Source organism: Aspergillus oryzae, chromosome 8, assembly GCF_000184455.2.
Source record: "Aspergillus oryzae RIB40 DNA, chromosome 8".
Classification (NCBI taxonomy): Eukaryota; Fungi; Ascomycota; class Eurotiomycetes; order Eurotiales; family Aspergillaceae; genus Aspergillus; species Aspergillus oryzae.
Genome location: NC_036442.1, coordinates 3,163,655 through 3,188,990, shown reverse-complemented (window position 1 = coordinate 3,188,990; position 25,336 = coordinate 3,163,655). Strand labels below are relative to the sequence as shown.

Here is a 25,336-nt window from a genome sequence, read left to right as displayed (position 1 = left end):
TAAGGCCTCGCCCCTACATTCTCCAGTGCTCGGGAGGGTGCGTGAATCAGACAACACATGATTCAATTCAGATCATGTTACAGCTACTCCTATTGCCTGAACCGGAGTTATACTATGGTTTCATGACATTTTATCGCCTCGGGAAAGAATTCCGGGTGTAAGAGACCAGGCGACGTTTTGAGTTGGTAGTATGACGAGAAAATCGATCGTTTTGTCTCCAGTATCAGGCTGATTCCAAAGCTTAATCACAAGAAATGGAGCCGACTCGGTCAAGAGACGGTTGGGCCTGAGTCGGGCCTTGTATAGCGCCACTTGGGATGCATGAAGTATTTATCCCGAAGGTTATAGGAGGGCCGCTACGATTGTTGCGCTTGGAGATTGGTTAAAAGCTGGTTGAGACACTGTCATGGATCGCTGACTTAGATGGCGGAGATAATATGGGGAAAGCCCCCGGTATCCCATCTTATTTGCTTACTCGAATGAACATGAAATGTATAGCTAGCGACCGGAACTTGTTTCCGGTCACTATTCCTTATCTGACCGGAGAGCATCAGTCTTATAGCAAGAAAGGGAAACAACCACCGAGATGGACATGTCGGTAGGCGTTGCGTTTTCTTTTCGTATCATATTTGAGTATCATGTAAGGACGTGAGCATGAGCTTGTTCTTGTTGACTCTGGAAACGCAAATAACTAACCCCTAGAAATTGGTCAAGCTCGGAGACCAACATTTTCTTACGCTGGCTCCAGTGGAATAAATTTATCCGAAGGCACAACGGCCTTCGGGCGGCATATTCCATGTGGATCTTGGATGAGACTATCTCTAGAGTCGAGGTTATCATTGGCCTATTCAATCTCAAACCCACGGATGCGACAATTGACCGGGTTAGTTTCACCGCGGAAATTAACATGTCTTGGCTTTTGAAGACAATCTGTTTAACAGAAACCGGCCTGACACGTTTACCGTCGACGGATGCTTCATAACGCCGAGTTGCACGGTTTCAATACTGGGATAGTGCGATACTACGGCAGTTATGAAACAGTGCCTGCAATATTCTTTGGCCATAAGCTTAGATAAGGATATGCTCAATTTACCGAGCATGAAGACTCTCGGTAATCGAAGGAGGCTGTGCAGCAAAGACGCTTGGGATGCCAAGGCTTGATCGATTGCGTCGTAAATGTTCTGGCCTCATGTTGTCTCACGGGGTAGAACAACGGAGTCCGATGGAGAAAGGATCCCGCTCCTTAGGGTCCAATGAGCTTGATCTGGGGTTTTATCAGATCCTTCCAGGGACATACTAAGGATCTTGGCGTTCCAAAATTGAAGATCGGCCACCGTCTCATCGAGGACTGGACTGATATGATAGCAAACTATACACCATGGATGTGGTTGATCTTTGGTTCAATTTATGCAAAATATATTAAGCTGTACCCGCTAAGTCAGATTATGGTTCTCTTAGCCTAACGTTTTCAGGTAAGAGCTCTCGTAGAGCTTTGATCCTTCACTCTAATCACACTGTCGCGGACGTATTCCGCCACCATATACTGGATTGGTCATGATTAGCAAGCAGCATTGGCATGCTTGATTCGGGTTCCATGATCACCCTGTGCCATTTAAGTCAGGGCTCGTGTCACGACCCCGTGCCATGCCAAGAAGTGAAACTCGGTGCCATGTGGTCGGGAATGCACCTGGTGACGTCTAACTGAGTGCCGATGATATACCGACCCGGAGCCCGGTCCAGGTAGTGGCGATGGTGTAGTGCTTATAATGGACGTCTTCGCCGGGTAGGTCGTAGTACAAAGGCTGGACTCCCACTTTAACGTTCTTTACAGATTCAACTCAGTCACTCTTTAACAATGCGTTCCACGTTGTTTCTCCTCCCATTCCTTCCCACAGCTCTTGCAACTAGACCTTTCCTCAATGAGCCGGATACTGGGTATGAAAGGCAAAGTATTTTGATGCTACACAAGCTGACTGAAGATTGACCAGCATCGAGGATGTCCTCGGCGACACCCCGGCGGGCACCCTTCCAGACCTAGAACGCATCGTCGGCCTTCCTGATTTCGAATGGGCCGCCAGGCGCTACATGAACGCTTCCTCATACACATACTACCGTAACGGCGCGGCCGGAGAATGGTCTTACAGGAACAACTTGGAGGCCTACGGCCGATTCCGCTTCAAGCCACGCATGCTGGTCGACGTCACCAACATTGAATCCACCCTTCCTACAACCATCCTGGGCCACAACTTCTCCGCCCCTTTCTATATTAGCCCCTGTGCTCGTGGAGGTCTGGCCCATCCCGAAGCCGAGAAGAACTTCGTCAAAGCTGCCTATGAAGAGGATATCCTGTATATCCCATCGCTCTATGCATCGCTCTCCGTCGAAGAGATCGCCGCTGCTAAGCCATCCAATGGCTCCCAGACTATTTTCCAGCAAGTGTATCTCACTGAAAATGACACCGAGACGAAACAGCTCTTCGAGAAGGTGGAAAAGCTGGGTAGCAAGGCGATCGTCTTCACCGTCGACTCCGCAGCAGACGGAAACCGTCATCGCGCCGCTCGCTACGGCGTCGGGTCAGCAGACAGCTCATACACCTACATTACCTGGGATTACTACAAGAAGCTCCAGAACATGACTTCATTGCCTGTCGTCCTGAAGGGCATTCAGTCCGTCGAGGATGTTAAGCTGGCCGTTGCACACGGCGCCCCGGCCGTTATTCTTTCTAACCACGGTGGACGTCAGCTCGACGGTACCCCATCGCCTCTTGAAATTGCTCTTGAGATTCACGAGGAGGCCCCGGAGCTCTTCGAGCAGATCGAAATCTATGCAGATGGTGGTATTCGGTATGGCGCGGACGTTCTGAAACTACTTGCACTGGGTGTTACGGCTGTCGGTCTCGGTCGTCCGTTTATGTTTGCGAACACGTACGGTGTCGAGGGAGTTAAACATGCGATTCAACTTCTTAAGCATGAGATTGCCATTGATGCTGGTAATCTTGGTGTGGGCGATTTGAAGAAGCTTGATGCTTCTTATGTGAGTTTCTAGTTCCATTCCCTGGCCTTACTGGGTGTTGTCTGTACTAATGGGTGTAGGTCAAATGGACAAACAATGGCTGGTATAGCTGAATGGGGACTCTTGGGACTACCGGCATTTGGCAAGGGGTCAGGGGAGACTAAGCAATGGTCAGCTACGGCCTTAACTTAAATTTGTATAATATTTATTGGCAGAGGCTGAGAGAAGCAAAGAGCAATGTTTGTAATTTGAACAGTCATTGAGAGCTCACGTCTTCTATACCATCAGTCATGGCAGTTCAGATCGCAATTCCTAGTCTTTGTAACGAGGCTCATATCGATTTCTAGGAACCCGAGTGACTTTGTACATATGCGACCTTGCTACAAGGATAATTCTCTAGATGCCGTTGTAGGTATACCTTTAGTCTTAATCCTACGGCCTCCGCATAAGGAATGGGCACGCAATCTGCTGCATTCTCGAGCTGAAGACAACCTATAACAGATGGCCACTGACCGGAAAGAATATGCTGATCACAGTCGTCATGCGTGGGATAATTGTGGTCAGCGTTACATTGCATCCAGCTCAGTATGGTAGTCCATGGTCTGTCCACAGTGATGTGTGTGGGTAGAAGAATGTAGCATAAAATGAAGGTTGTGCTACCAGCAGGGATTAAATTCGCGACCGCAAGAACTCTGCCGGTACGCCTCTTTGTTTCCCCTCCACCGACCATTCTTCCTTCTTTCAAGCTCCCAATCTCAATACCCATCCGTACTAGCCAAACAGTCTCTGACCCCCCTTCAGCAGAATTTTAAATGACTACCTCTCCAAAATTCCGAATCCGAGACGCTGGGGCCGTGGAAGGTGACGACCAGTTCGTTGTCGCAGCCTTTGACGCAGTCATCCCGTACTTAACCTCGATCGGAAGTCATGAGCAGTGGGGGACAATACCCTTTTCGCACCGCGAAGGCTGGGTCGATGAGACTGTACAGCAGATAGAGGATTTTTCAAAGAGTTCTGCCTTCCAGGGCGACCAAAATAAGAATGGCGTTTTACGTATCTTCATCGTCGAGAAAGAGTGCAACGCAGACGGTCCAGAGTATTTCGATCGTCCGCTGGCGCATTATCGAGTCTCGTCCGACCGTCGAAGATATCTCTCTGTTGGCTTTGCGTTCGTGCGGGAAAACTGGATCCCGGGCTATATTGAGTCGCAGAAGCATCTGCAGATACCGGAGGCTGAACGGGAGAACAACATCTACCTCGAAGTCATGGTTACGGATTGTCGGGTTGGTTCATTGCGCCGTGGAGCAGGAAGTGCTTTGATCCAGGGGATTCGAGACTATGGCCGCAAGAAGCAGAAGAAGGCTTTTTGCTTGGATGGTTGGGCTGGGAATGATAAGAAGCTGGTTCAGTGAGTGCATCTACTGCTGTAGCTACCATCAATTGCTCATTTGAAACCAGTTACTATGAGAACCAAGGCTTCCAGGTAGTCGGAGACTTTAGCCTGCCAAGAGCGAATAAGGCGCCATGGGTAGGGACGCTGATGCGAATGGATATTTAGATCGATTCTCCCAACATGCCAAGAATCATGTATTCAACCCTGTATCATCTCGGAGAAACTAAAAATGTTTCAGAATACCTGGTTATATGCAAATCCTCCAATCGGCGCAACATTTCCAGCAAGTTGCCGAGAGTCGGACGCCGGCAGATTTGCGGAAAACAGGAACGTCTACCTTAACCCTAATTTCAATTCTTCAGAGAATCCACCAATAATCACCTAGTACACCTCCCCCCATGGTTCATACACTGCCCGACAAGGCTTGTCGATGAATGCCGTAAATGGATAAATATCAGCAGGCGATCGTCCGGTCTCCTGCTCGATCAGAGTATCAGCTCCAACTACGCTCAACATGAAGTTTGCTTTGCTATCCGGTGTCGCCGCGGGACTTTTACCCGTTGTAAGCGCAGTCAGCGTCTCTGGTGCTGCAGAGGGTTTCGCCAAAGGTGTGACTGGCGGTGGCTCTGCTGCTGCCGTGTATCCTACCACTACAGATGAGCTAGTGTCCTACCTGGGTGATTCGTCTCCTCGCGTCATTGTCCTGGACCGCACGTGAGTATTGTATTGTGGAAATACCAAACCCCTGATCCTAATAACAATACTAGGTTTGATTTTACTGGCACCGAGGGTACCACTACGGCCACTGGGTGTGCACCGTGGGGAACTGCTGCGGCCTGTCAACTTGCCATCAACCAGAATGACTGGTGCACCAACTATCAACCGGATGCCCCTTCGGTGTCCGTCACATAGTAAGTATTGACATTAGACAGATGATGAGTATCTCTGCTTAAGTGGCGACAGCGACAATGCCGGTATACTCGGAATAACGGTCGCCTCCGACAAGACTATTCTCGGTTCGGGCTCCAGTGGTGTCATCAAAGGCAAAGGCCTTCGAATTGTTAGCGGTGCAAGCAACATCATCATCCAGTACTTACAGTCCCTTGTCTACTGGTGTATGCACCTCTAATATAATCCAGAAACATTGCCATCACAGATCTAAACCCCAAGTACGTGTGGGGAGGCGATGCCATTACCCTTAACGATGCGGATATGGTCTGGATTGACCACGTTACGGTCCGTATTTTATCCCCAGCTGAACACCGCGGAGCCTTATACTGATCCTCCTCCCAGACTGCCCGTATTGGCCGTCAGCATCTCGTCCTTGGAAACGACGCCGACAATCGCGTGACCGTGTCTAACAGCTACTTCAACGGTGTTTCGGACTACAGCGCCACGTGCGACGGATACGCATACTGGGGCATCTACTTCGCTGGCTCCAGCGACCTCATCACCTTTAAAGGCAACTACATCCATCACTTTAGCGGTCGCAGTCCCAAGGTCCAGGAGAACACCCTTCTTCATGCTGTTCGTCTACCTTCACCTTCCCTTGTATTGGACCCGCACTAACACTGATCAGGTCAACAACTACTGGTACGACTCGACCGGCCATGCCTTCGAGATCGGGGCGGGCGGCTACGTCCTTGCAGAGGGCAACGTCTTCCAGAACATCGACACCCCCGTTCAGTCGCCGATTGAGGGACAACTATTTACATCGCCCGACACGAACACCAACACCGTCTGCGCCACATACCTCGGTCGGAACTGCGAGGTCAATGGGTTTGGTAGCTCGGGCACTTTCAGTCAAGCAGACACAGCCTTCCTGGTGAACTTTGAGGGCAAGAATATCGCGTCGGCTTCGCCGTATGCCGATGCGCAGAGCTCGGTGCCAAGCAGCGCTGGACAGGGAAATCTTTGAATATCATGCCATGTGAGACTTAGCGGCCTTTTGGAGTATTTTGTCTCTTGGTCGGTATCGTCTTCTTTCTGTCACTATGTGTACATATCTCGTTCTCTACCTAGTCCGACGGTATCCCGAAATATAGTTAGCTTCTCTCCATAGTCATGTTTTGTGGGAGGGCTTACTGACCCGTCACGGGGCAACAACCCCAGGAGATTTCCGTCGGCTAAGATCATCAGCCCAGAACTTTAGCCACACACCCCTTCATGCTATATCTTAGGGCTGTCGCGAGCATTCAAGGCTGCAAATTGACTCCTCATCTCCTAACGTTATGGTATACCTTTTTTTCTAATTGTCTTTCATACATAACTCGTGACTATGGAGCCAGTCACTGAGTCTCGCGATCGGTACAATCTCCGCAAAGAACTTACCCTCATGGAAAGGGATATCAAAGCCCTGGAAGAGGCGAATACACATACCTTGGACCAAAGCGTTCTGCACCAGTGCAGAGTTCGAGCTCTACCTCTGACCCCTGATGCCGACGACTCGCTCACACCAAAGTTTTTCACTTCTTTTGCCCCCAAAGACATGCCAGAGCCAACATAAGAATATGTCGACAGAGAATACAACACCGACAGACTAGCTCTGTCCAGTGAATGCGGGCGACTAATCTACATTTACCTTCAGTCATACGTTCGCAAGTTGATGATCGACTTCCCAGAGATCCGACGAATGTGGTCAAGCAATCAGTAAGTCCCCGGTACTACCCCTTGTTCAAATATTCCTTCACTCACAGTGTCTCCAGGATCGGCGACTACAATTTTCCTAATCTATACCGGATGCTTGAGCCTGAGTTTGGCACATTATCGATATTCCATGTTGCTAAGGCCTCCAAGCCGCATATTAAACGTATCATGCACAACGACCTTGGTGTAGATGATAGTCATCTGCTTCGCGGGGAAGTATTGACCGTCATCCGGATCATGTTGGGTCAACTGAAGCAGAAGGTGTTTGTCAGTGAGATGGTCGCACCGGTAACCTGACCTCCTTCTGAGCATCCTCAATAGAAAGGCTGATTATGATGTTGTCAGGTCCTACTCTTTTCTCTGAATCGACGGCATCCACGTGTTATTGAGGCATACTTTGATGGCCTGGAGCTGTTGGTACGCCGTACTAAGCCCTATGATTTTACGTTCTTGAATGCAGCTGGGTTCAAGACCTTTGCACAATGGCTCCTGGGAAACCCTATAGGTGATACGTTCAAAAGGACGGACCAGACGTATGGATCAATCATGGGCTGAGGGTGCCTGGGTTATGGTGTTTCCAGAGTTCTACGGTCTTTGGATGGTTTCATACTTTTCGTTTCTGTGCTTTGGGGTTTCATTATAGCGAGGGCACTTTTCATATGCTCTATATCCGCTTCAACCTACACGATAATTCTCATTCACCATTCTTACAACCCGTTTTATACTCAGCTGCCCTTTATTAGAAGGCAGGCATATCGTACAGTATGAAATAGTATCAGATAAGCAATCCGGGATCGCTCAGGCCACACAGTTCTGTGCTTATCCCACGCTTTGTGGCCGCTCAGTGAGCCAAAAGCGGCGCCAAATCGGGCCGAAAGCGGGAAGGGAAAGAGTACCTCCTGTCAGTATCCGTACTATCTATTAAGGTGGCCCTTATCGTGGGGGTGTTTTTCTCCACACTTCCTCGGTCGGATTTACCCCGAGACGAGGGGTGAGTTGCCGAGGACGAGAGACTTCACTGGGAACTCTTCTTTGCATCTCTTCCTCACTCCTACAATCTCCTCAACCCTCAAAGATCAAAAGTTCACCATGGCCTTGAACGTTGCGCTCCGTACCTCCCTCGCACGCCAATCGACGGCGTACGGCTTCTGGCTTACGTGCGTACTCCTTCCCCGCATTCCACCATGCGTGTATTTCCTCGAGCTCGTGCTCCCTCAAAGCGTCAGGGAGAGCCTGCAAAGTTGCCAGAATTGACTAAAATCTCAAAAACACTTTGTTGACACCCAACTAACTCGCAATTGCAAAATACAGCGTCCCCAGCGCCCCCGTCGCCCGAACCATCCTCCGCGCTGCAACCGCCTCGCCGGTCGAGGCTTTCAGCTGGGTCCTCGTCGATGCAGAGCACGGATTGATCACAGACAGAGACTACTATGACGTACGTTTTGTTATATTCCAGTTCTCACACATAGCTAACCAGAATATGTAGCTCACAACAGCGATCGCCGCAGAAGGCGCCAGCCCCATCATCCGCGTACCCTGGCAAGAAGAGTGGATGATCAAGCGTGCTCTGGATTCTGGCGCTCATGGAATTCTGACTCCTATGTGTCACTCAGTGGTGAGTCATGCACTTCTTCCTGAGTGATCGATGGCGATGCGGGGGGCGATTTGCGTCAATGCGTACGTGTGATCTGAGTGGCTAATTTTGTACCCTTCCTGGGTTAATAGGAGGATGCCCGCCGTATTGTGAGATACTGCAAGTACCCGCCCGTCGGTTGCAGAGGCTATGGGCCGCTGTATGCGCCCCACGCTTTCCCCGGTGTCCAGGCCGGAGCTCAGTATGATGACAACGCCGATCAAAACTTGATGGTCATGGTCCAGATTGAGTCCAGGTCCGGTCTGGACAGCGTAGAGGAAATCGCAAAGGTGGAGGGATTGGATGTGCTTCTGATCGGTAGGTTTATCAAGGCTTGCGACTCATCTCACAACGAGGAACCCAGTGAAGCATGGGGTGCTTAAGACATCTGCTAATATTTCCCCAGGCCCCTTCGATCTCGCAAAACAGATCGGCGTCGTCCGCGGCGGAGACGAGCACACGGCGGCTATTGATCGCATTCTGAAGGCCGCCAAGGCTGCCGGAAAGAAGGCGGCGATCTTCTGCACAAGTGGTGAGCAGGCCCGCCAATATGCCGAACAAGGCTTCGACATGGTATCAGTCATCACCGACCAGGGTGCTATGGGAGATGCTATGGTGCAGTCTCTGTCGGCTGCACAGGGCCGCGACGCGGACAACAAGCCCCGGGATGGGTACTGAGTTGTCATTGATCCTGGTAATGCTTGTTGAACTGCTGGTTGGCTATTGCATACTAGGAAGATATCCGGAACGCGTTATTTATTTACTTATCAATGTATATATTGCGATGAAATGCTTCCGATTCCTTGGATCCTAGATTAGGGCTACACTTACTACTTACTCCATAGATCGTCGCTCTTTGCTAGCAATGGCTGGTGCAATGGTTGGACTGCATCCTCTCTGGATTTCCACCACACAAGAAACATAGCGTACGACATAATACGATTATGTGCCTCTTAATATGCTCTGATCATCATATAAACTGACATGAGTAGTAGTGGCCTCTACACCTGGATCTAGTTAGGGTTTATGTTTTATTTTTATTTTATTTTTATTTTTCGTTACATAACTGGTACCTCAGGCATTAATATCATATTGGCATTTGAAGGGAATGAAGGCATCAAATAGCCTGTGATTGGTTATAACACATTCTATCAGATGGGTGATGAGGAAAGGTCTCCTTTTCCAATACTTGAAAAAGATTCACGTCTGATCACGTTGACTGAAGTTTACAAAGTACCGGACAGAAAGCAATCCATCCCGGATTCCTTTTCCATCTATTCGAAAACATGGTCCAGACACATTCCAAAAGCCACAATTCATAGTTCCTAGAGAATCCCACCTAAGTATAGAAGGGGTTGTGGTAAAATGATACGTCTCCTGCACCATTACATCATCCGCGAACTGCGCATCCCGATCTCGTGGTTGACAGCTGCAGCGCATCGATCGATCGTACTATACATTCATTCATTGTGGCCGATCGCTTCATACTTTAAAAGCAAAGGTTGCCTTCAGCTACCTGGAAATGGGTCAGAACGCGACAGTCCAGAAGCGATCTTTGGACATATCATGAGGGCGTATAGGAGTCCTCGGGGTATAAAACAGAATGGATTCCACGGTTCGTTCCAAGCGCTGAACAAACCGGCGTCATGGAAAGATACACCTGCTTCGACGCAGACTCTCTGCGATCATACAGCTCTACCGTCGCATTGGATGAGTATCCCCCGTCAAAGTAAGCGCTTTGTCCACGCAATTCCTGGGCCAAAACTGACCGGCACCATAACAGTCCTCCCGAAGAGCTCATTACATCCTTTCCACGTCCCCCAAGTGGCGCGCGCAACCTCGATAACGTAGCAGCTAATAGCCCACGAGCTTCCATCAAAACACTGCGCAGAAATTATATGGTCCATGAACTACCACTCCTGCAAGAACCAAATCCTTGGGATGGGTCGGACCAATTCCATCCCGTCCAAGAAGCTGGCTGCTCATATGACCTGATCGTCCCTTTTGACGACTCCTGCGAGACACCTCTGCACAGTTTGGAGCGTCTCGCAGATATCATGTTCTCTCCGGAGCACATGTTATCCATCCTGAACAACCCCCGATATCTGGCGCGCTTTCGCGAGTTCCTGCTTGAAGAGCGCCCGCGGTCGCTTGAGTTACTGACATACTACTTGAATACACGTAAGGCGCTAAAGGCACTCGAGTACGTCAACGCTCTGGTCAGATGTGCCGTCGACTTACCTCCATCAGCGATCACGGTCACGGAACAGGTCGGAGAAAGCTGCAATCCCGCCTTGCAGCGTCGTGTCCACGAAGCGCTCCAAGCACTCACAGATGAAGAGCTTCCTGCTTTCATCACCTCGCGCTGCATTGGGATTACGAGTAGGGTTGTTGAGGAGCGCGTCCGAGGAACCCTCCCGCGCAAATTTCAGGGGACTTCCGATGCGCTGGCTGAGGTCTTCTGCCTGACCGATCCGTCAAGACGGGATAATCCTATTATTTTTGCTTCGGAAGGTATGTTCCTGATCGAGGTGGTTCGCTGATGTAGGGTGGATGTTAATGGAGCGGCACACAGAGTTCCATCGCACGACGCAGTACGGCATGGATTATGTTCTCGGTCGCAATTGTCGATTTCTCCAAGGTCCCAAGACAAATCCGAATAGTGTGAGAAGAATCAGAGAGGCCATAGTAGCAGGAAGGCATCACTCAGAACTCTTCCTCAACTAGTGAGCTCACGGCATTCATGTATGACATTGCACGGGACTCAAGGTTACTAACTATACGACAGTCGCCGTGACGGCTCCCCCTTCATGAATCTCCTTCAATGCGCTCCCCTCTGTGACAGTCAAGGTACAGTCCGGTACTTTATTGGCGCCCAGATCGATGTGTCCGGCCTAGCCATGGAAGGTGCGCAGATGGACTCGCTGTGCGCTTTGTTAGACAAGCAGAAAAACGGGGAGGCAGGGGCCGATGCCGAAGACGGAGAGATGAAGGAGGATGTTCGTCCAGACGAGTTTCGTGAACTCAGTGAATTATTCAGTCCACGAGAGCTGAGTGTGGTACATCAGGTAGGAGGCAATCTTTTCAAGCCTATCCCTGCAGTGTTCGATCGCTATGGGAAAGGCCATAGTCGCACCTGGTCAACGGCGGATACAGTGGAGATGGAGGCTATACGCGAGAGAGATATTAAAACGGCGTTGTTCCGGGGGTCGTTAACGGGCGTTTACGAAAATGTAAGTCTTTCCTGTCAGGCCTCCGATTCCCAGGCCTTTTTACCTCTCAGGCCGCCCTCGTGCTAATTATTCTAGTACCTCCTTGTTCGGCCGTATCCGTCCCTCCGGATCTTGTTTACTTCGCCAGCTCTCCAGATCCCCGGCATTCTCCAGTCCTCTTTCTTGTCACGTATTGGCGGCAGCCCATTAGTACGGGAAGAATTGCTAGATGCATTTATGGCCGGGCGTAGTGTTACTGCGCGCGTTAAATGGGTAACGAGATTTAATCCCCAGGGGAGAGATCGATGGGTTCATTGTACGCCATTGCTAGCAAGTAATGGTGAAGTTGGTGTTTGGATGGTGATTGTTGTGGATGATGATTGACTGGTTCATGTATACTATTCTCAAGTAATACAAAATTCTAATGATGTATATCAGTGTTGTTACTATGCACTTAGTCATGAACAAGTATATAGCGACTGGAGCCCAGCGTATATATATTGAGGCGAAGGATGATAATACTGCATCCTTGGCTAGTTGATACCTTGCTCGCATCAGATCAAACCCCAACACAATGATAATTTCACCTATAGGAATAGACTTTTGTCTTTCTCTTTCTCTTTTTCTGTGTGCGTTGAGCAAGACCGTGAAGAAGTAAGGAGTGAGGCGGTAGCAAAATCCTGCCAGATGAATCAGGCATCGAATGATTCCACTCCACCTGCACCAAGCAAACAGGCCCCACCCAGGACTAGTTCCCCGTAAACCGGAAAAACCAGAGCCCGGAGGCTTATCAGCTATCCACATCAGGAAATCTCCCTAAAGAGCTCAGGTCGCGTCAACCGCATCACTACCGTTCCCTGAAGACGGATCGGTAAAATGCGTGAGTAATTCGCTACTTCCTAGCCATCATGATTTGGGAAACTAATGTTTGAGGCAAAAGCACCCAAGAGTGCGCAATTCCTGCGACGGAGATCTGCCCGTGCTGGTCAATCGCGTCCCAAAGCTACCGCGACCCGCTCGAGGGTGACCCGGTCAAGACCTGCAACGCAGCATAAGGGATTATCGGTCGTTATCCCTGTTAAGGCGGACCTTAATAAGAAGAAAAAAAATGGCGAGAAGAGAACGGATAACCGTGTTAGTGTGGAGATTGCAAATAAATCACCATGGAGCGCCATTGATATCGCCAGCCAGGTATTGGACCTTGAGGAAGCCGGGGAATGGAATGATCTAGACAGTGAGCTACAAGATGAACAGGAGGATGAACGGTTGAATGAGGAACAAACCCCGTCAAAGGACGTCCTTCCACCCGACCCTTTTCTACCGAACGGCATCCGAGTTACCCAAGCACGTGCGGCATACGACGCCGGCCAATATCGATCCCTCAAGGCCGCCGCTGCCGCGTGGGGAATCTCACAGACGATTCTCAAGCATCGGGTGAAGGGGCCGCGGCCATCAAGGCGGGAAGCTGCGCATTCCCTCCAGAAGCTCGATGCAACAGACGAGGACTCGATCAGTAAAGAGGCACTACGACGGGTGGAAGAAGATGACCGTCGACCGACCAATGTGTTGATCTGGGAGGTTGCGAATGATTTATACAGGGATAAATGTGGTCATTTGGGCCTCGAATTTCAGCCGATTGGTAGCCAATGGCCCCAGCGCTTCTTGGTCCGCAACCCAGATTTTCGCAAGACCTGGTCGCAGTTGATAGAGGCTAGAAAAGCTCCGCCGCGTGCTCCCCGTCCCGGTGTTTCTTCTGGTCCCCATCCGTGGCGCTTTGCAGAAGATGCTAGCTCGATCGTGGACGATGACTTTTCGAAGTTCGATATCCCAAAAACTGAGGCTGAGTGCGCTACATACTTTCGACAGATTCGAAGCGGACCAGCTGCCACTGCTGTTCGGATCCAGAGATTCCTTACCCATCTACTAGTGGAACAGGCGAAGAGCGTTGATATGCTTAGTCGTGTGAGAAAGGCCCTGGAAGAACCAGAGCAGCCTAATGAAACGGCACCCCAGGTGGCCACAAGAGAGCACCAAAAGCAATCAGGACATACCCAGGGCTCTGCGGCGGCTGCTGCTTCGGATAGTCGGCAACCTCCGGCAACTACAGCTTCGACGCCTATAGTCGGCACTGGTGTTGGAAACTCTACAGCTGCATCATCTCAACCATCTCAATCTACATCCCAGCCACCGACTGATAACATACCACAACGCCAGGAAGCGCAGGTACCGCAGGTACCTCCCAATACCTCAAATCCACCACCCAAAGCCAGCATGCGCTCTGAGGAACGTGCAACTATGGCGCGCCAGGCATCCAGCGCGTCTTTACCACTTCCCACAAATCCGTTAGCTCAACCGCAGCCATCGCAGGACACCTTGAACACCGCAAGTTCCACACCTATCCTCAGTAATGCCTCTTCAACCTATACATCTACGCCTTCTCGCCCATCCATCACGACGTTCCAGCAGTTCTCTAGGAATCACATATCGCAACCGTCGCAACCTCCCGACCAGCAAGAATCTCGTGAGCCGCAGCAACCCCAGGGTACTGCTGAATCGACGTCTGTAATTGGAAACGCCTTGGGCAATACAGCGGCGCCGCTGCAATCATCCATGGAATCATTCCAGTCATCTTCTGCGCAAGACCCGTCACTACCCCTGCAGGCTTTGCAGTCTCCGCACACTCAGGAAGCTCAGCGGGATGAAGCTACTGCAGATTCCAACCCTACACTCGATAACGCCTCCCCAGCCCATCTCTCCGAAGCCCCCCATTCAAACCTGTCATCATACCAGCCTTCGACTACCTCCATACCTCAGTTGCTGCATCCCCCAGAGCCCCAGCAGTCTCATGAACCCGAGAATTCCGAGGATGCGGCCAACTCCTTGTCCTTGCTCGGCAATAGCCCCCCTAGCCATGCACCTGCATCACTTGAAACATTATTGTCATCCTTCCAAACTTACCCGACAACTCACGTCCGGCAATCTCCTCAATCTCGAGGGGCTCAGGGGCCTCAGAATCCCCAGAAACCTCAAAAGCCTCGGAAGCCCTCTCAGCCCCGAAAGCCTCAGCAGCCTCGCGCTCGGAAGCCTCAACAACCCCAGCCCCAGCAAACCCAGCAGTCACAGCAGCCGCATTACCAGCAGCAGCAACAACAGCAAAAATCGCAACCTCAACACCAACAGCAGCAATCACTGCAGCTACCACAGCCTTCTGAACCATCACAGCCTCTTCAACCACCTGAATCTCCCCACCGGTCATCTAATCATATGGCCAGCAGCATGGCTCCATTCACTGGGTGGGGCAGTGGAGCTCTGAGTATGACTAGTTCCAGCCCGTACCACTCAGGTAACTTTGCAACAAATTATGGCAGCAGCCAACCTACCCGTCCGCAGTATTATCCGAACGAGTACCTGCTCCGCACCGCTGTGGACCAGTCGTCGAAGCGCCGGCGCATAGATGACCCAATTCATTCGATCAATCACCCAGGGTACCAGTGAATAGTACATATCTTAGGCTCTTAGTATAACACGACCTTGTATGACTTCGCTTCAAATTTTATGTCAAGATTCATTCGTTGTATGAGTAGTATTCCTTATTGATACATCCTCTACCCCGGTATAATCTGCTGTTGCCCCAAGACACAATTTGATAGCCATTTGCTTGAGATTACCCTGTCACAGACCATGTGTTCTTTGATCGACCCACGTAAGACACAAGGTGATTCTACCTCTGATCCATATTGCCGGTACTTCACAGGGATGTGGAGCATTGGAGAAAGCCATGTGCACCTGGACCTTCTCACCACTTCTACTTCTATGTGACGCAAGGTTTGATCCATGGGGGCTGCAAACATTGGGCTTCTGGTAGACTCTGCTTGATAGATGCCGTTCCTAGGGAATAATGAAGCTACCTTTATCAACAGGAATGCTTAAACCAATTAGTCTCCCCAATCAGCAAACCAAATGATCACAAAATAAATCTAAAATTAGGATGACCGTCTCCAGAATCTATAAGATCATCCATTACCTTCGTCCCATCCACCTCCACATGCACAGCATCCCGCCGTTTATTTTCAAAACCTATTAACAAGCTCAAAACCTGTGCAAGAACAGCCGCCAAAATCAAAAGCCCAGCTCCAGTAGCCACACCCTTAAACGTAATCCGGTAGGAGCTCAGTGTCCCGAACCTACGCATCAGTCTTCAATGATATCGAGAGTGGCAACAGAAATTACAATTATTCCTTTAAATAATGTAGCAATCGTGTATTTTCCTGGATATACACGTCACCGGATAGTTCATACATCTACTGACAACTCTCTATCGGAAGTATTTCCCGATACCCGGCATCGGACTCTCCCAAAGAAAGTCCGCCATGATTGGCAAGTTGGATACCTAACTGAAACTGAATATGTCCACAGTAAGGAAACTTGCGGTTGGTTATCGCTTTACAGTACATACAATTTCAATATATCACCTTGTTTATATTCGGCTCCGCAACCTGTCATTTAAACCGCCACCCAGTTGTCCGGACGTCATCGCAGCAGACGTGGAAACCTCTCTCCCAGCCCAGAATCGGTCAATCGTATACCAGTACCGATCAGCATGATCCCTCACAATAGCACAGTGTGGACTATCTGGAAACGCCACCCCTTCAGGACAGCACCCCAACTGAGGCTTAGCCTCAGCCAAATGCGATTCCACGTCCTCCCACCTGACCATCTGGTCAGCTGTAGAATATAGATATAACCGCTTAGCTGTAGCTCCAAACACGGCCGGATCATTCAATTCTGACCGCAATTGGGAAACTGAACTCATTAGTCCTGTCCGCTGGAGACCAGTGATAAAACCAATGGCAGGATAGAGTAGTAACTTTCCCAAGGCTTGTGCAGGCATAGATTGAGACGGCAATGAAATAGCGGCTGCCTGGTATGCACGCAAGAAGGAGGTATCTCCGGGGCAGCAATCGAAGATAACCCCACGAAGATGGGATCCTAGCTCCAAGGGTGGATGAGCGGCATCCTGGCGGAGAGACAGAGCTAGTTGAATCGCCGTGTTGCAGCCACCGTGCGAGAAGATGTGCAGAAGAATCGAGTGCGCCTCTTTCTCCCTTGAGACCTTACGTCGAATGTATTCGCGAGCGGGAGCTAGACGGGAATGTAGGACCCTGTGGCATTTTTAGCCCTCTGGCGTTGGGAACCTTTGTAAGATCAGCAAAATCGATTGACGGTCCACGTCGTGTGCGATGCCTATTAAGCGGAATATAATAAAAATGAAATTCGGAAATAGATATTTATCGAATGGGAAATACATCGTGCAATTTATGGTCGAAACTGGAACTGCGTAAGGCCTTCCTATTTGGGATTCCCCACAGCGTATTTATTTCCCTATTCGGCATCATCATCATCCAAAGAGCTAACACGAAATACCTATAAAAGGAGACGACATTGCATTTTTCATGGTCTTGTTAACTCTCTTAGAACAAGCTAAAACATTGCGCACTCGCTCTTCATCGGCTAAATCTTTTCAGACGCGATTCAGCTGCCCATCTGCTCTATGAGTACATCTTGTTCAACAGACTGAAAGCATACATTTCCTCGTGTTAGGAGCCACAGGTACCTATATTGACTAAGATTATGCTTTAAAATAGTCAATATCTGACACGCAATACATAGGAGCCATTGGAAGCAAATTCTGCGCCCTTGCGCTGAACAAAGGGCATCGCCTAAGTCTACTAATTCGCAACCCCAAGAACCTCCCGCCTAGCCTCATGCAAAACCCAGCAGTGGAGATCATCGAAGGCACTCTGGATAATGAAACAGTTCTGGACCGTGCGGCGAGTTGTGGTGCCAGCATCTTTGTCTCATTCGCTGGACCCCGGATTGGGACAAAGGGAACGGTGCGATATTCTCTTAAGCCTACAATTAACGAAGTGTGTTAATCATTCATATAGCCTCTGACATTAGGGTACAAAGCCCTGGTTCCAAGGCTAATAGACCAGAACTTCAAGCGCATCCTCATTTTATGCACTCCGTCCTACCATGATGCCGCGGACACCATAACCTTGAAATGGCAAATAGGAGCATGGTTCATGAGGCTATTCAGCGCTAGGCAATATCGGGAGATGGTTGGTATAGGGGAATATATAGCGTCATTGCCTGTCGACAAGCGTGTGCAGTGGACCCTGTTTCGAGTTGGTGGACTGACAGAGAAAGAAGAGGCACCGGTTAAGGCGACATCGCTAGGAAGCGGTGATGATGGCACTTGGATCAGTCGGGCGAGTGTTGCAACTTGGGTCCTAGATGAAATTGATCGAGAAAGATGGTTTGGGAAGGCACCTTATATCTGTAATTAGCCACTAGAATCTATTGCGAAACTCTTCTACCAGATCCACGCTTAATTCAAAACATGCAGCACAAGGTCTTTGAGTTGGTAAGACGTAATATCTAGCACAGATGGTCAACTAGCCGCATAAGTAACATTAGATGGTCACTCGAATTTATAGCGCTGATTGGGTCCCTTACTTGTATTCGTCAAATCATCGAAGCAAGCGTGGTTCCTTTAGGTTGCCTCTCCTTCCCTTTACTACCCGGTATGGCTTATACCTGTCTCCATATCCCTGTATCTATACTCTACATATAGGGAGTCCGGATGTCATCAGTAGTTTGTATACGGTGGAAACCGCGACTACCTTCATACTAAACTTATGACAAAAACATGCCAAGAACTGGGCAATTTTGTATCCGCTAAATGAATCGAGTTCTCCACATCAACTCCTTCCCTGCGATCTCTCCAGGAGCAATATTTTCTTCACGTGCCTAATTGCTATGCCACGCAGGCGTGCTCACACGAAGTCCCGTCACGGCTGCGAGCGATGTAAAAGACGCAGAATCAAATGCGATGAAGCCGGCCCTCCCTGCAGTCACTGCGCCGCTCGAAAGGCCGATTGTCGGTATGCTATTGGGGGACTGTTTCGGCATTCAGATTGGAGCGAACAATGTCAAAATCCTCCTATCTCAGCAACATACCAAATTAACCAGTCAGCAACATCATATGAGTCTGGGACCAACCTGCCGTTCGCATCCGAGGCATCGCATAATGCACTGACTCCCGTGCCGAAGGGCCGCATGAGAGAGCTTCAGTTGATGCATGTTTGGTCCTTGAAAACCTGCCGCAGCTTTTCCTCGAACCTTAGTGGCGTCTTCCAATCCTTCATGGTGGAACAGGCTTTTCACCATCCATTTCTCATGGACTCACTGCTGGCACTGACTTCGTTACACATAGCCAGTGGCACCGCCAGTAGCAATGATAACGATGTGAATAATCATCACGGTTCACTAAACCTGGCTCTTGTCTCAGAGTACATCGATGACGCACTTCATTATCAAAATAGCGCCGTTCCTGCTTTCAGTAGCGCACTGGAGAATATCTCCCCTTTGAATTGCGATGCGCTTTTCGCATGCTCGGTGATCATGATGGCTTGCGCTTTTGCTGCTCCCTTGATTGGAAGCAGTCGTGGAAACACGAGAGAAAGCTTAACTTCTCCATTTCATTTCGTCAAGGGCATACATTCCGTGATTGATAAGGCCCGGCCGTGGATGGCGAACGGTCCTTTTCGATTTGCAATTATAACCCATTCTGACGATGACTGGGAGTCGTCCCAGCAAGATAACGAGGTCTTTCATAGACTGCGAAAACTCTGTTTCCACGGGGATCCGGCTATAAGGAACATTCTGTTCCATTCTATTACACTCTTAAGAAACTGCTTTGCGAAAGACGAAACGATGGCGATTCCGTGGATCGTGGTTGTTGGGGAGGATTTCGCGGATCTCGTACAGCAAGAAGTGCCCATGGCCTTATTGGTATACATGTACTGGGGTGTCTTGCTTAGTCGCTTGAAGGAGGTATGGTGGGCAACTTTATCAGGGAGAGGAATTGTGAATGATTTGGCAAAGGAGCTCGCAGGGATCGATGGCTGGACCGAAGCTATACAATGGGCAACTGAGGAGGTAGGCACAAATAAAGAGAATTGACATGATCATTTGACTATGCTTGTATAATACAAATCTCTCACAGGAAATGTTATCATGATATGAGATTATAGTGTCGCATGGAGGTCGTACCTCTTGTCACTTGCGACTCCCATCGCTCTGAGAAAGACATAATAGTCGCGGCCAGGATGGTTATCATTCAGTCTCTTACTCATACGGTCTGGAGTGACCATGAGCAGAACCGTCATCTCAATCTCGGTTTTCTTCCGTTGCTCTGCGTTTGGAGTTAATGATCAGGGATCACGGCGTAGTGCGCCGTTGGTGTGTCCAATTCAACCCCCAGTCACCATAAAGGCCGCTATTCCAAGCCATATACCCACAACAACCACCGTCGCAATGCTGGCGCCGACACGGTCTCCTGTCGTTATCTCTCGTGGCTTGTCCTTCTCCGGTTTGCGACTCCCCGTTCCTGCACTCGGATCACCTTTGCTAGTTCCTCCAGTGTCCGCCGTCAATGGACCTTGATCACGGTTTCCGGTCTTGAATGGAACCATATTCGCAGTGAAAACGCTCAACGCACACATATGCTCACGGAGGCCGGTGACCCCATCGTATTTATCAAGAAACCATCGCTGTCCACATATCTTGTCTGGGGAGGGTCCGGAACACTGTTTTGCTGCTCCCTCTGCAGACCCCTGTAATTTGGGCAAGATCTGGTCCAGTGTCTCGGGCATGATAGTGGTCGTGAAGGCGAGCCAAGCGGTGACCAAACTCTTGAATGTGGACTGATTGCCATCGCATGGTACAACTCCTTGCTTTTGAGGCTCGCATGGTTCAACCATGATGTTACCCCCATACTCCTGTGGGAAGAAATTGCGCCATGTAGTATTCAATAAGCCTTCCACGACATTTTTCCATTTCGTATCGCCATTGGTCTGTGCAATATGTCAGCACACATTTCAAGGCTATATCGGTGTGGTACCTAGGGGTTGAGTATCGCTGGCCATCCGTACCAAGTTATACATGTACGCAGCACCATTAAAGTAGATGCCATAATTGTAAGACCATTGCATCTGGTTAGGTGCCTGGCAATTCGATTCCACCGTAACCAGATCATTGATAGTCCACCCTTTCTCGATGATCAAAGGAACAGATGTGGCCCAGGTGAACGCCTTCTCTGCCCACTCAGTATAAGTTTCATTCTTGGTATATCGTGCAAGACGAGCAGCGAGCTGGAAGAACCCTCCGTTGGAGACGGAATTCTTAAGATCGTACCCTCCATTCCACGAATTTCTCTGCCACCGCAGGCCACCATGGCAAGTATCCGGGTCCCATTTCTCCGCCTGAGTGTTAAACACTCCTTGCGCCAGTGCGAGCCACGACACCTCTTCATCTTCGGGGAAATTCAATTCGGCGGCAGTCATCGCGGCGAGACCCCAGAATACCTGATCGTCGTTGCCCAAATCTTGGGTATAATTGTCCGGTAGATAGTCATTGTGGCCTTTTTGCCAGATCAAGGCTTGTTTGGTAACATCGTTGTATGAGGTATCTCCTGTCCAGTACCAGTACTGCACCAGTGCCATGAATACCTCACCACCCGTCCACCATGTGCCCGGAAGCTTCCCTGGAATTTGACCGGATTCGTTGCCGTGATAATAGGTCATCATCCCGTAGGCGGCGGTTGCGGCGGCATCTTTGATCGAATCTATTTATTGTTAGAGTTGCAGGATCAATCTTCTACCAAACGAGAGCGGAAATACTCGGATCATTGATATCAAGCTGAATGCCTGCGGTAAGCCGTCCTAGCGTCAGCAACGCTGTAAATGCAATATGCCAGAAGTATGACCACATTTTGAAGGTAACATAGGCGGAGGCATTGAAACAATAAACGAGAGAAGCACTCTTTTTACATACTGGACTTTGATTAAAAGTTGACCAGCTGTTCCTGCAGAACCTAATGTATGTCTCTGGGAAGGCAGTGCACTTGCTTAATGAGACCCTGTAGGATTAGACCCTAGTGTTCAACGTTTCCTGATTTGGTAGCGTAGATACATTAGGGCATAGACCATGTAACCACGGATGATATAGCCTTGTAATTGATTGATACACATGAATTGCTGTCGGTCCGTTCCATTCTCGTGAGACTGAGAATTGGGGCAATGTCTGTACCCTGTCGATCGGGCCAGTGGAAATGAAAGACAGGGGTCTCACGCTACATTGTAGGCAGCCATCATCCTGTGGCCATTCAGAAAGGAGACCCCAAGGACCGAGGCTCTTGGCTTCTTGGTAGTCGCGGACATGGAGGGGCTGACAGTGTGCTTTACTGGGTCGCTCTGGATCATAACGCTCCACATTTATTTGAAGCTAATGACATTGTAATACAGGAATTATGACAACACTATCCCTCCCTAGCTACAAGAATAGAGGAGATCCAATCGGCATCTTGAGTGTACATTACTTCCACCTCTTAAGAATAAAAGCGGCTACCCAGTTAGGGCTCGGTTTGGCCCCCACGTCAGTGCCTCGGACGAGGTATTTTTAGTGTTGATCACTTATCCAACGGTTGGTAATTTCCTCCCGCCCTCCGATCACCGAGTGCCATGTCTTTCGAACGATGATGAACCCTTCGACTGTTTCCCCGGATATAGCTAGTCCAGATAAGTACATTGACAGCTTCTCTAAAAAGCTTCTCGTGCTTGGACTTCTGCTCCTACCGCGCTAATAAATGGATACACTCTTTGTACATCCTGCTTGGCGGGTCTAGTCGGTGTTGTGCCTGGCTATCCCTGTCGCGACCCCTACGAACTACGCAGGGTAGAGGCTTCTAAGTGCAGTTTCATCACATATCACAGCCCCCATGGATGACGGCTTGGGAAGAATGAACTATTTAGTCATGTTGATCCCCTTGATAGGCGACAGTCATTCCGTGGTTGCCGGATATTAGCATTACCATATATGTCATTCACATTGCTGATCAGAACCACCACACCAAGTGATCTGGGTCTCTTGGATTTCTCATATTTCCGTCTCCTGAGGGAATCCAAACACCATTGGCTGATTGACCCTTACTCTATTGGAGTAGATCTCGTCCCAAAGCGGTAACTGAGTTGTAACCTTCCGCACTGCCGGGTTTCACGTCGAAGTGATATGAGCGCTACATAGCCTCATCTCTTGTATCAAGCTGAAACAGTGCTAACAGTAGCAGTTCAGTGGAGTCATAAGTGACAAATCGTTATGAACACAAGAATGGTGGGCTTTTATGTGTATTGTGGAGTTCGTCGGGGGCGTACCGATGTTATCGGCTGCTTACCGACGATATCGGGTTTTCCGATGGTGTTTATATCTTTGGTTGGAGGTCGTTGCCTGCAAGCTTTCTCCTTTTCCTTTCTTTCTGTCTTATACTAAGCCCCCAACTAATTCTTTTGCTGTAAGGAGTAATGTCAAGCTCAACCCGTGGCAAGAATATTCTGACCACCAGCTCATAAAGTCCTTTCCTTGTTATAACTGCAGACAACACGCAATTTCATGAGATGGAATGATTTCAGTAATCCTGTAAAAATATTAAACAACTCTTATACTATATACTCTGTGAATAGCAATGTACGTTGTTAATTATATACTTCCGCAGGACCACCGTCTCCTGAGTACCATCCCAAATCGGGAGACGGCGCGATATATGAATCCACGAACATCTAAAAAGTGCTAGCAAACGGCAATAAACAAGCCAATAGAATAGTCATAACCCTTTTAAAAAGATCTTCAACCCTATTACCAGAATGATCATAAACGCAACTCCCGCTTCGGCCACAACCAAGCATCCCCATACTCAACAACACCCTTCCTACAAACACCCAATATGTCCGTGACCAAAGCCCTCCCCGAGTTTGAAGCCCACCAAATCTTGCCATCAAGCTGACCGAGTAAAACTCCCCAATGCCCGAGGATAAGCAACGAAAGAGGCTCCAGACCCCTAAGCATATCAACGAATCTTCTATTAACCACAGCTAGCCAAGTAACAACCGAGCCCGGATCTTTCATAGTGCTGTACCGACAAAAGCACCGCCGCAGCAGATCTATCGCCTCATCAGTAATAAGATGTTCTTCTGGTAGAGTGCTATTCTTCTGATTATTTATCGCCGTTAAACGGCTGAAGGCTTCTTCTGTTTCACTATCCAGACATTTGGCAGCTGGGGCCCAGTAATCCCCAACTGTCGGGAAAGAACTCTGCGACGACCATGCGCGAGTCATTTTCGAGATCTCGGTGGTCCCTTGCAGTAACTCGAAGACGTGGAGGATGTTTTCAATCATGTTCGGACCTTCGTTATCCCCTATTGCTAAATGGGGCATTGCTATACGACTGGCGATGGTGATGAGGGAGTAGGCATAGATGGCATCACAGTTCGCCGGCGAGATGTTGTTAAGAGCATGTCGGAAGGGCGTCAATGCTCGGTTCTGGTATTCTAGTGCCGTGTCAATGTATGAACGTGCTTCTAGGGGGGGTTTTGTTGCCGCGGTGTGCAGTGAAGCAATTGATAGGATGCCGTCTAGAAGGAAGTCGAATTCAAGTGCTTTGCGAGGCATGGTGGTTTGCCATACTCGGTGGTCTAAGGCGTCGCTGGAGAGACTGTAATAGGTCTCTGTTGAGAATTTGTGCATGAGCTCTAATGAGCGGAGATCGTAGTGTGTGGTGACTGGTGGTGATTGACTGGGAATGGCGTTTGGGCTTATGGACACCTGCGGAGAGCTAGGGCTCGCTGACACTGTGTTTGGCATGAGGGCCCCAGCGGGTGTACTGGAATAGGCGCATTCTATCCCACGAGTTGTGCAGTTACTGCAAGGTGGGCCGCGCTCGTCACACTACGAGGTGGTTAGATAGGGCTCATGCACATCGATATTTGTATCGATCATATGTAGAGGGATTGGTGAATTCAGCTGCATATAGCAGTAGTCCTATTCCAATACAACGCAGAATGACGGTTGTAGTCCCTGTTTAATACGATACACATCCCAAATTGCTCCATAACAAGGACCCTTATTACTGAGGTTTAGAGAAGCCTGGGTAAGGAAAGATAAAAGCGCGAAGATACAAATAAACAAATACAAAGAAACAGATGATGAAATGGAACTGTTGGACTGGACTAAATTACTGAACCTGACTCACCTTTACTCGTCTCTTTTTACACTGGATGCAGCCAGTGCGTGACTTCTTATGGGATCTCCGAGGCGGCATCTTGATGGCCCATGTGAGAAGCACAACCCTACTCGGTACAGAGAGTCAACTCATTAATGAGGCGGAGTTGCCGGATAATGGGCCAGTGGGTCTCGCCAACATGTGGCAGGCAATCAGATTGGCCTTTGAAACAATGGCCCATTGCCAAGAGCCAATGGCTTTTCTTTTTCCACGAGAACGCGATCAAATTATGCCGTAACTACACGAACTGCACTTTTAGTTCT

At 49.3% G+C, this 25,336-nt stretch overlaps 12 protein-coding genes across 12 annotated transcripts; 10 read left to right on the top strand and 2 right to left on the bottom strand.

Annotated features, from left to right (window-relative positions):
* Positions 1–586: 586 nt before the first annotated feature.
* AO090010000085 (uncharacterized protein) lies at positions 587–3,371 on the top strand (the record flags this gene model as incomplete). Its single annotated transcript, XM_023233823.1, has 3 exons — positions 587–648; positions 1,980–3,033; positions 3,360–3,371. 3 exons carry the CDS (start codon positions 587–589, stop codon positions 3,369–3,371), a joined length of 1,128 nt encoding a protein of 375 aa, XP_023094027.1.
* A 453-nt stretch (positions 3,372–3,824) lies between these two features.
* Positions 3,825–4,570, top strand: AO090010000086 (uncharacterized protein; the record flags this gene model as incomplete). The annotated part of the gene is made up of 2 exons (XM_001827079.1): positions 3,825–4,420; positions 4,471–4,570. 2 exons carry the CDS (start codon positions 3,825–3,827, stop codon positions 4,568–4,570), a joined length of 696 nt encoding a protein of 231 aa, XP_001827131.1.
* Positions 4,571–4,919: 349 nt separating this feature from the next.
* On the top strand, positions 4,920–6,323 carry AO090010000087 (polysaccharide lyase family 1 protein; the record flags this gene model as incomplete). Its single annotated transcript, XM_001827080.1, has 6 exons — positions 4,920–5,119; positions 5,173–5,316; positions 5,369–5,494; positions 5,545–5,641; positions 5,699–5,932; positions 5,985–6,323. The coding sequence occupies 6 exons, from the start codon at positions 4,920–4,922 to the stop codon at positions 6,321–6,323; spliced, it is 1,140 nt and encodes a 379-aa protein (XP_001827132.1).
* A 638-nt stretch (positions 6,324–6,961) lies between these two features.
* AO090010000088 (uncharacterized protein) lies at positions 6,962–7,556 on the top strand (the record flags this gene model as incomplete). Its single annotated transcript, XM_023233821.1, has 3 exons — positions 6,962–7,339; positions 7,397–7,468; positions 7,512–7,556. The coding sequence occupies 3 exons, from the start codon at positions 6,962–6,964 to the stop codon at positions 7,554–7,556; spliced, it is 495 nt and encodes a 164-aa protein (XP_023094028.1).
* Positions 7,557–8,140: 584 nt separating this feature from the next.
* AO090010000089 (uncharacterized protein) lies at positions 8,141–8,693 on the top strand (the record flags this gene model as incomplete). The annotated part of the gene is made up of 3 exons (XM_001827083.3): positions 8,141–8,208; positions 8,363–8,486; positions 8,538–8,693. The coding sequence occupies 3 exons, from the start codon at positions 8,141–8,143 to the stop codon at positions 8,691–8,693; spliced, it is 348 nt and encodes a 115-aa protein (XP_001827135.3).
* Positions 8,694–8,914: 221 nt separating this feature from the next.
* On the top strand, positions 8,915–9,362 carry AO090010000090 (uncharacterized protein; the record flags this gene model as incomplete). The annotated part of the gene is made up of 2 exons (XM_023233820.1): positions 8,915–9,002; positions 9,091–9,362. The coding sequence occupies 2 exons, from the start codon at positions 8,915–8,917 to the stop codon at positions 9,360–9,362; spliced, it is 360 nt and encodes a 119-aa protein (XP_023094029.1).
* Positions 9,363–10,330: 968 nt separating this feature from the next.
* AO090010000091 (uncharacterized protein) lies at positions 10,331–11,227 on the top strand (the record flags this gene model as incomplete). Its single annotated transcript, XM_001827084.3, has 2 exons — positions 10,331–10,413; positions 10,468–11,227. 2 exons carry the CDS (start codon positions 10,331–10,333, stop codon positions 11,225–11,227), a joined length of 843 nt encoding a protein of 280 aa, XP_001827136.3.
* A 267-nt stretch (positions 11,228–11,494) lies between these two features.
* AO090010000092 (uncharacterized protein) lies at positions 11,495–11,983 on the top strand (the record flags this gene model as incomplete). The annotated part of the gene is given in 2 exon segments (XM_023233819.1): positions 11,495–11,917; positions 11,936–11,983. The coding sequence occupies 2 exon segments, from the start codon at positions 11,495–11,497 to the stop codon at positions 11,981–11,983; spliced, it is 471 nt and encodes a 156-aa protein (XP_023094030.1).
* Positions 11,984–12,820: 837 nt separating this feature from the next.
* AO090010000093 (uncharacterized protein) lies at positions 12,821–15,391 on the top strand (the record flags this gene model as incomplete). Its single annotated transcript, XM_023233818.1, has 1 exon — positions 12,821–15,391. The coding sequence occupies one exon, from the start codon at positions 12,821–12,823 to the stop codon at positions 15,389–15,391; it is 2,571 nt and encodes an 856-aa protein (XP_023094031.1).
* Positions 15,392–19,138: 3,747 nt separating this feature from the next.
* Positions 19,139–19,924, top strand: AO090010000095 (uncharacterized protein; the record flags this gene model as incomplete). Its single annotated transcript, XM_001827087.3, has 1 exon — positions 19,139–19,924. The coding sequence occupies one exon, from the start codon at positions 19,139–19,141 to the stop codon at positions 19,922–19,924; it is 786 nt and encodes a 261-aa protein (XP_001827139.3).
* Positions 19,925–20,214: 290 nt separating this feature from the next.
* On the bottom strand, positions 20,215–21,733 carry AO090010000096 (glycoside hydrolase family 76 protein; the record flags this gene model as incomplete). The annotated part of the gene is made up of 3 exons (XM_001827088.1): positions 20,215–20,817; positions 20,896–21,587; positions 21,643–21,733. The coding sequence occupies 3 exons, from the start codon at positions 21,731–21,733 to the stop codon at positions 20,215–20,217; spliced, it is 1,386 nt and encodes a 461-aa protein (XP_001827140.1).
* A 2,288-nt stretch (positions 21,734–24,021) lies between these two features.
* AO090010000097 (Zn(II)2Cys6 transcription factor domain-containing protein) lies at positions 24,022–25,112 on the bottom strand (the record flags this gene model as incomplete). Its single annotated transcript, XM_023233817.1, has 3 exons — positions 24,022–24,050; positions 24,106–24,739; positions 25,044–25,112. The coding sequence occupies 3 exons, from the start codon at positions 25,110–25,112 to the stop codon at positions 24,022–24,024; spliced, it is 732 nt and encodes a 243-aa protein (XP_023094032.1).
* Between the last annotated feature and the right edge of the window lie 224 nt (positions 25,113–25,336).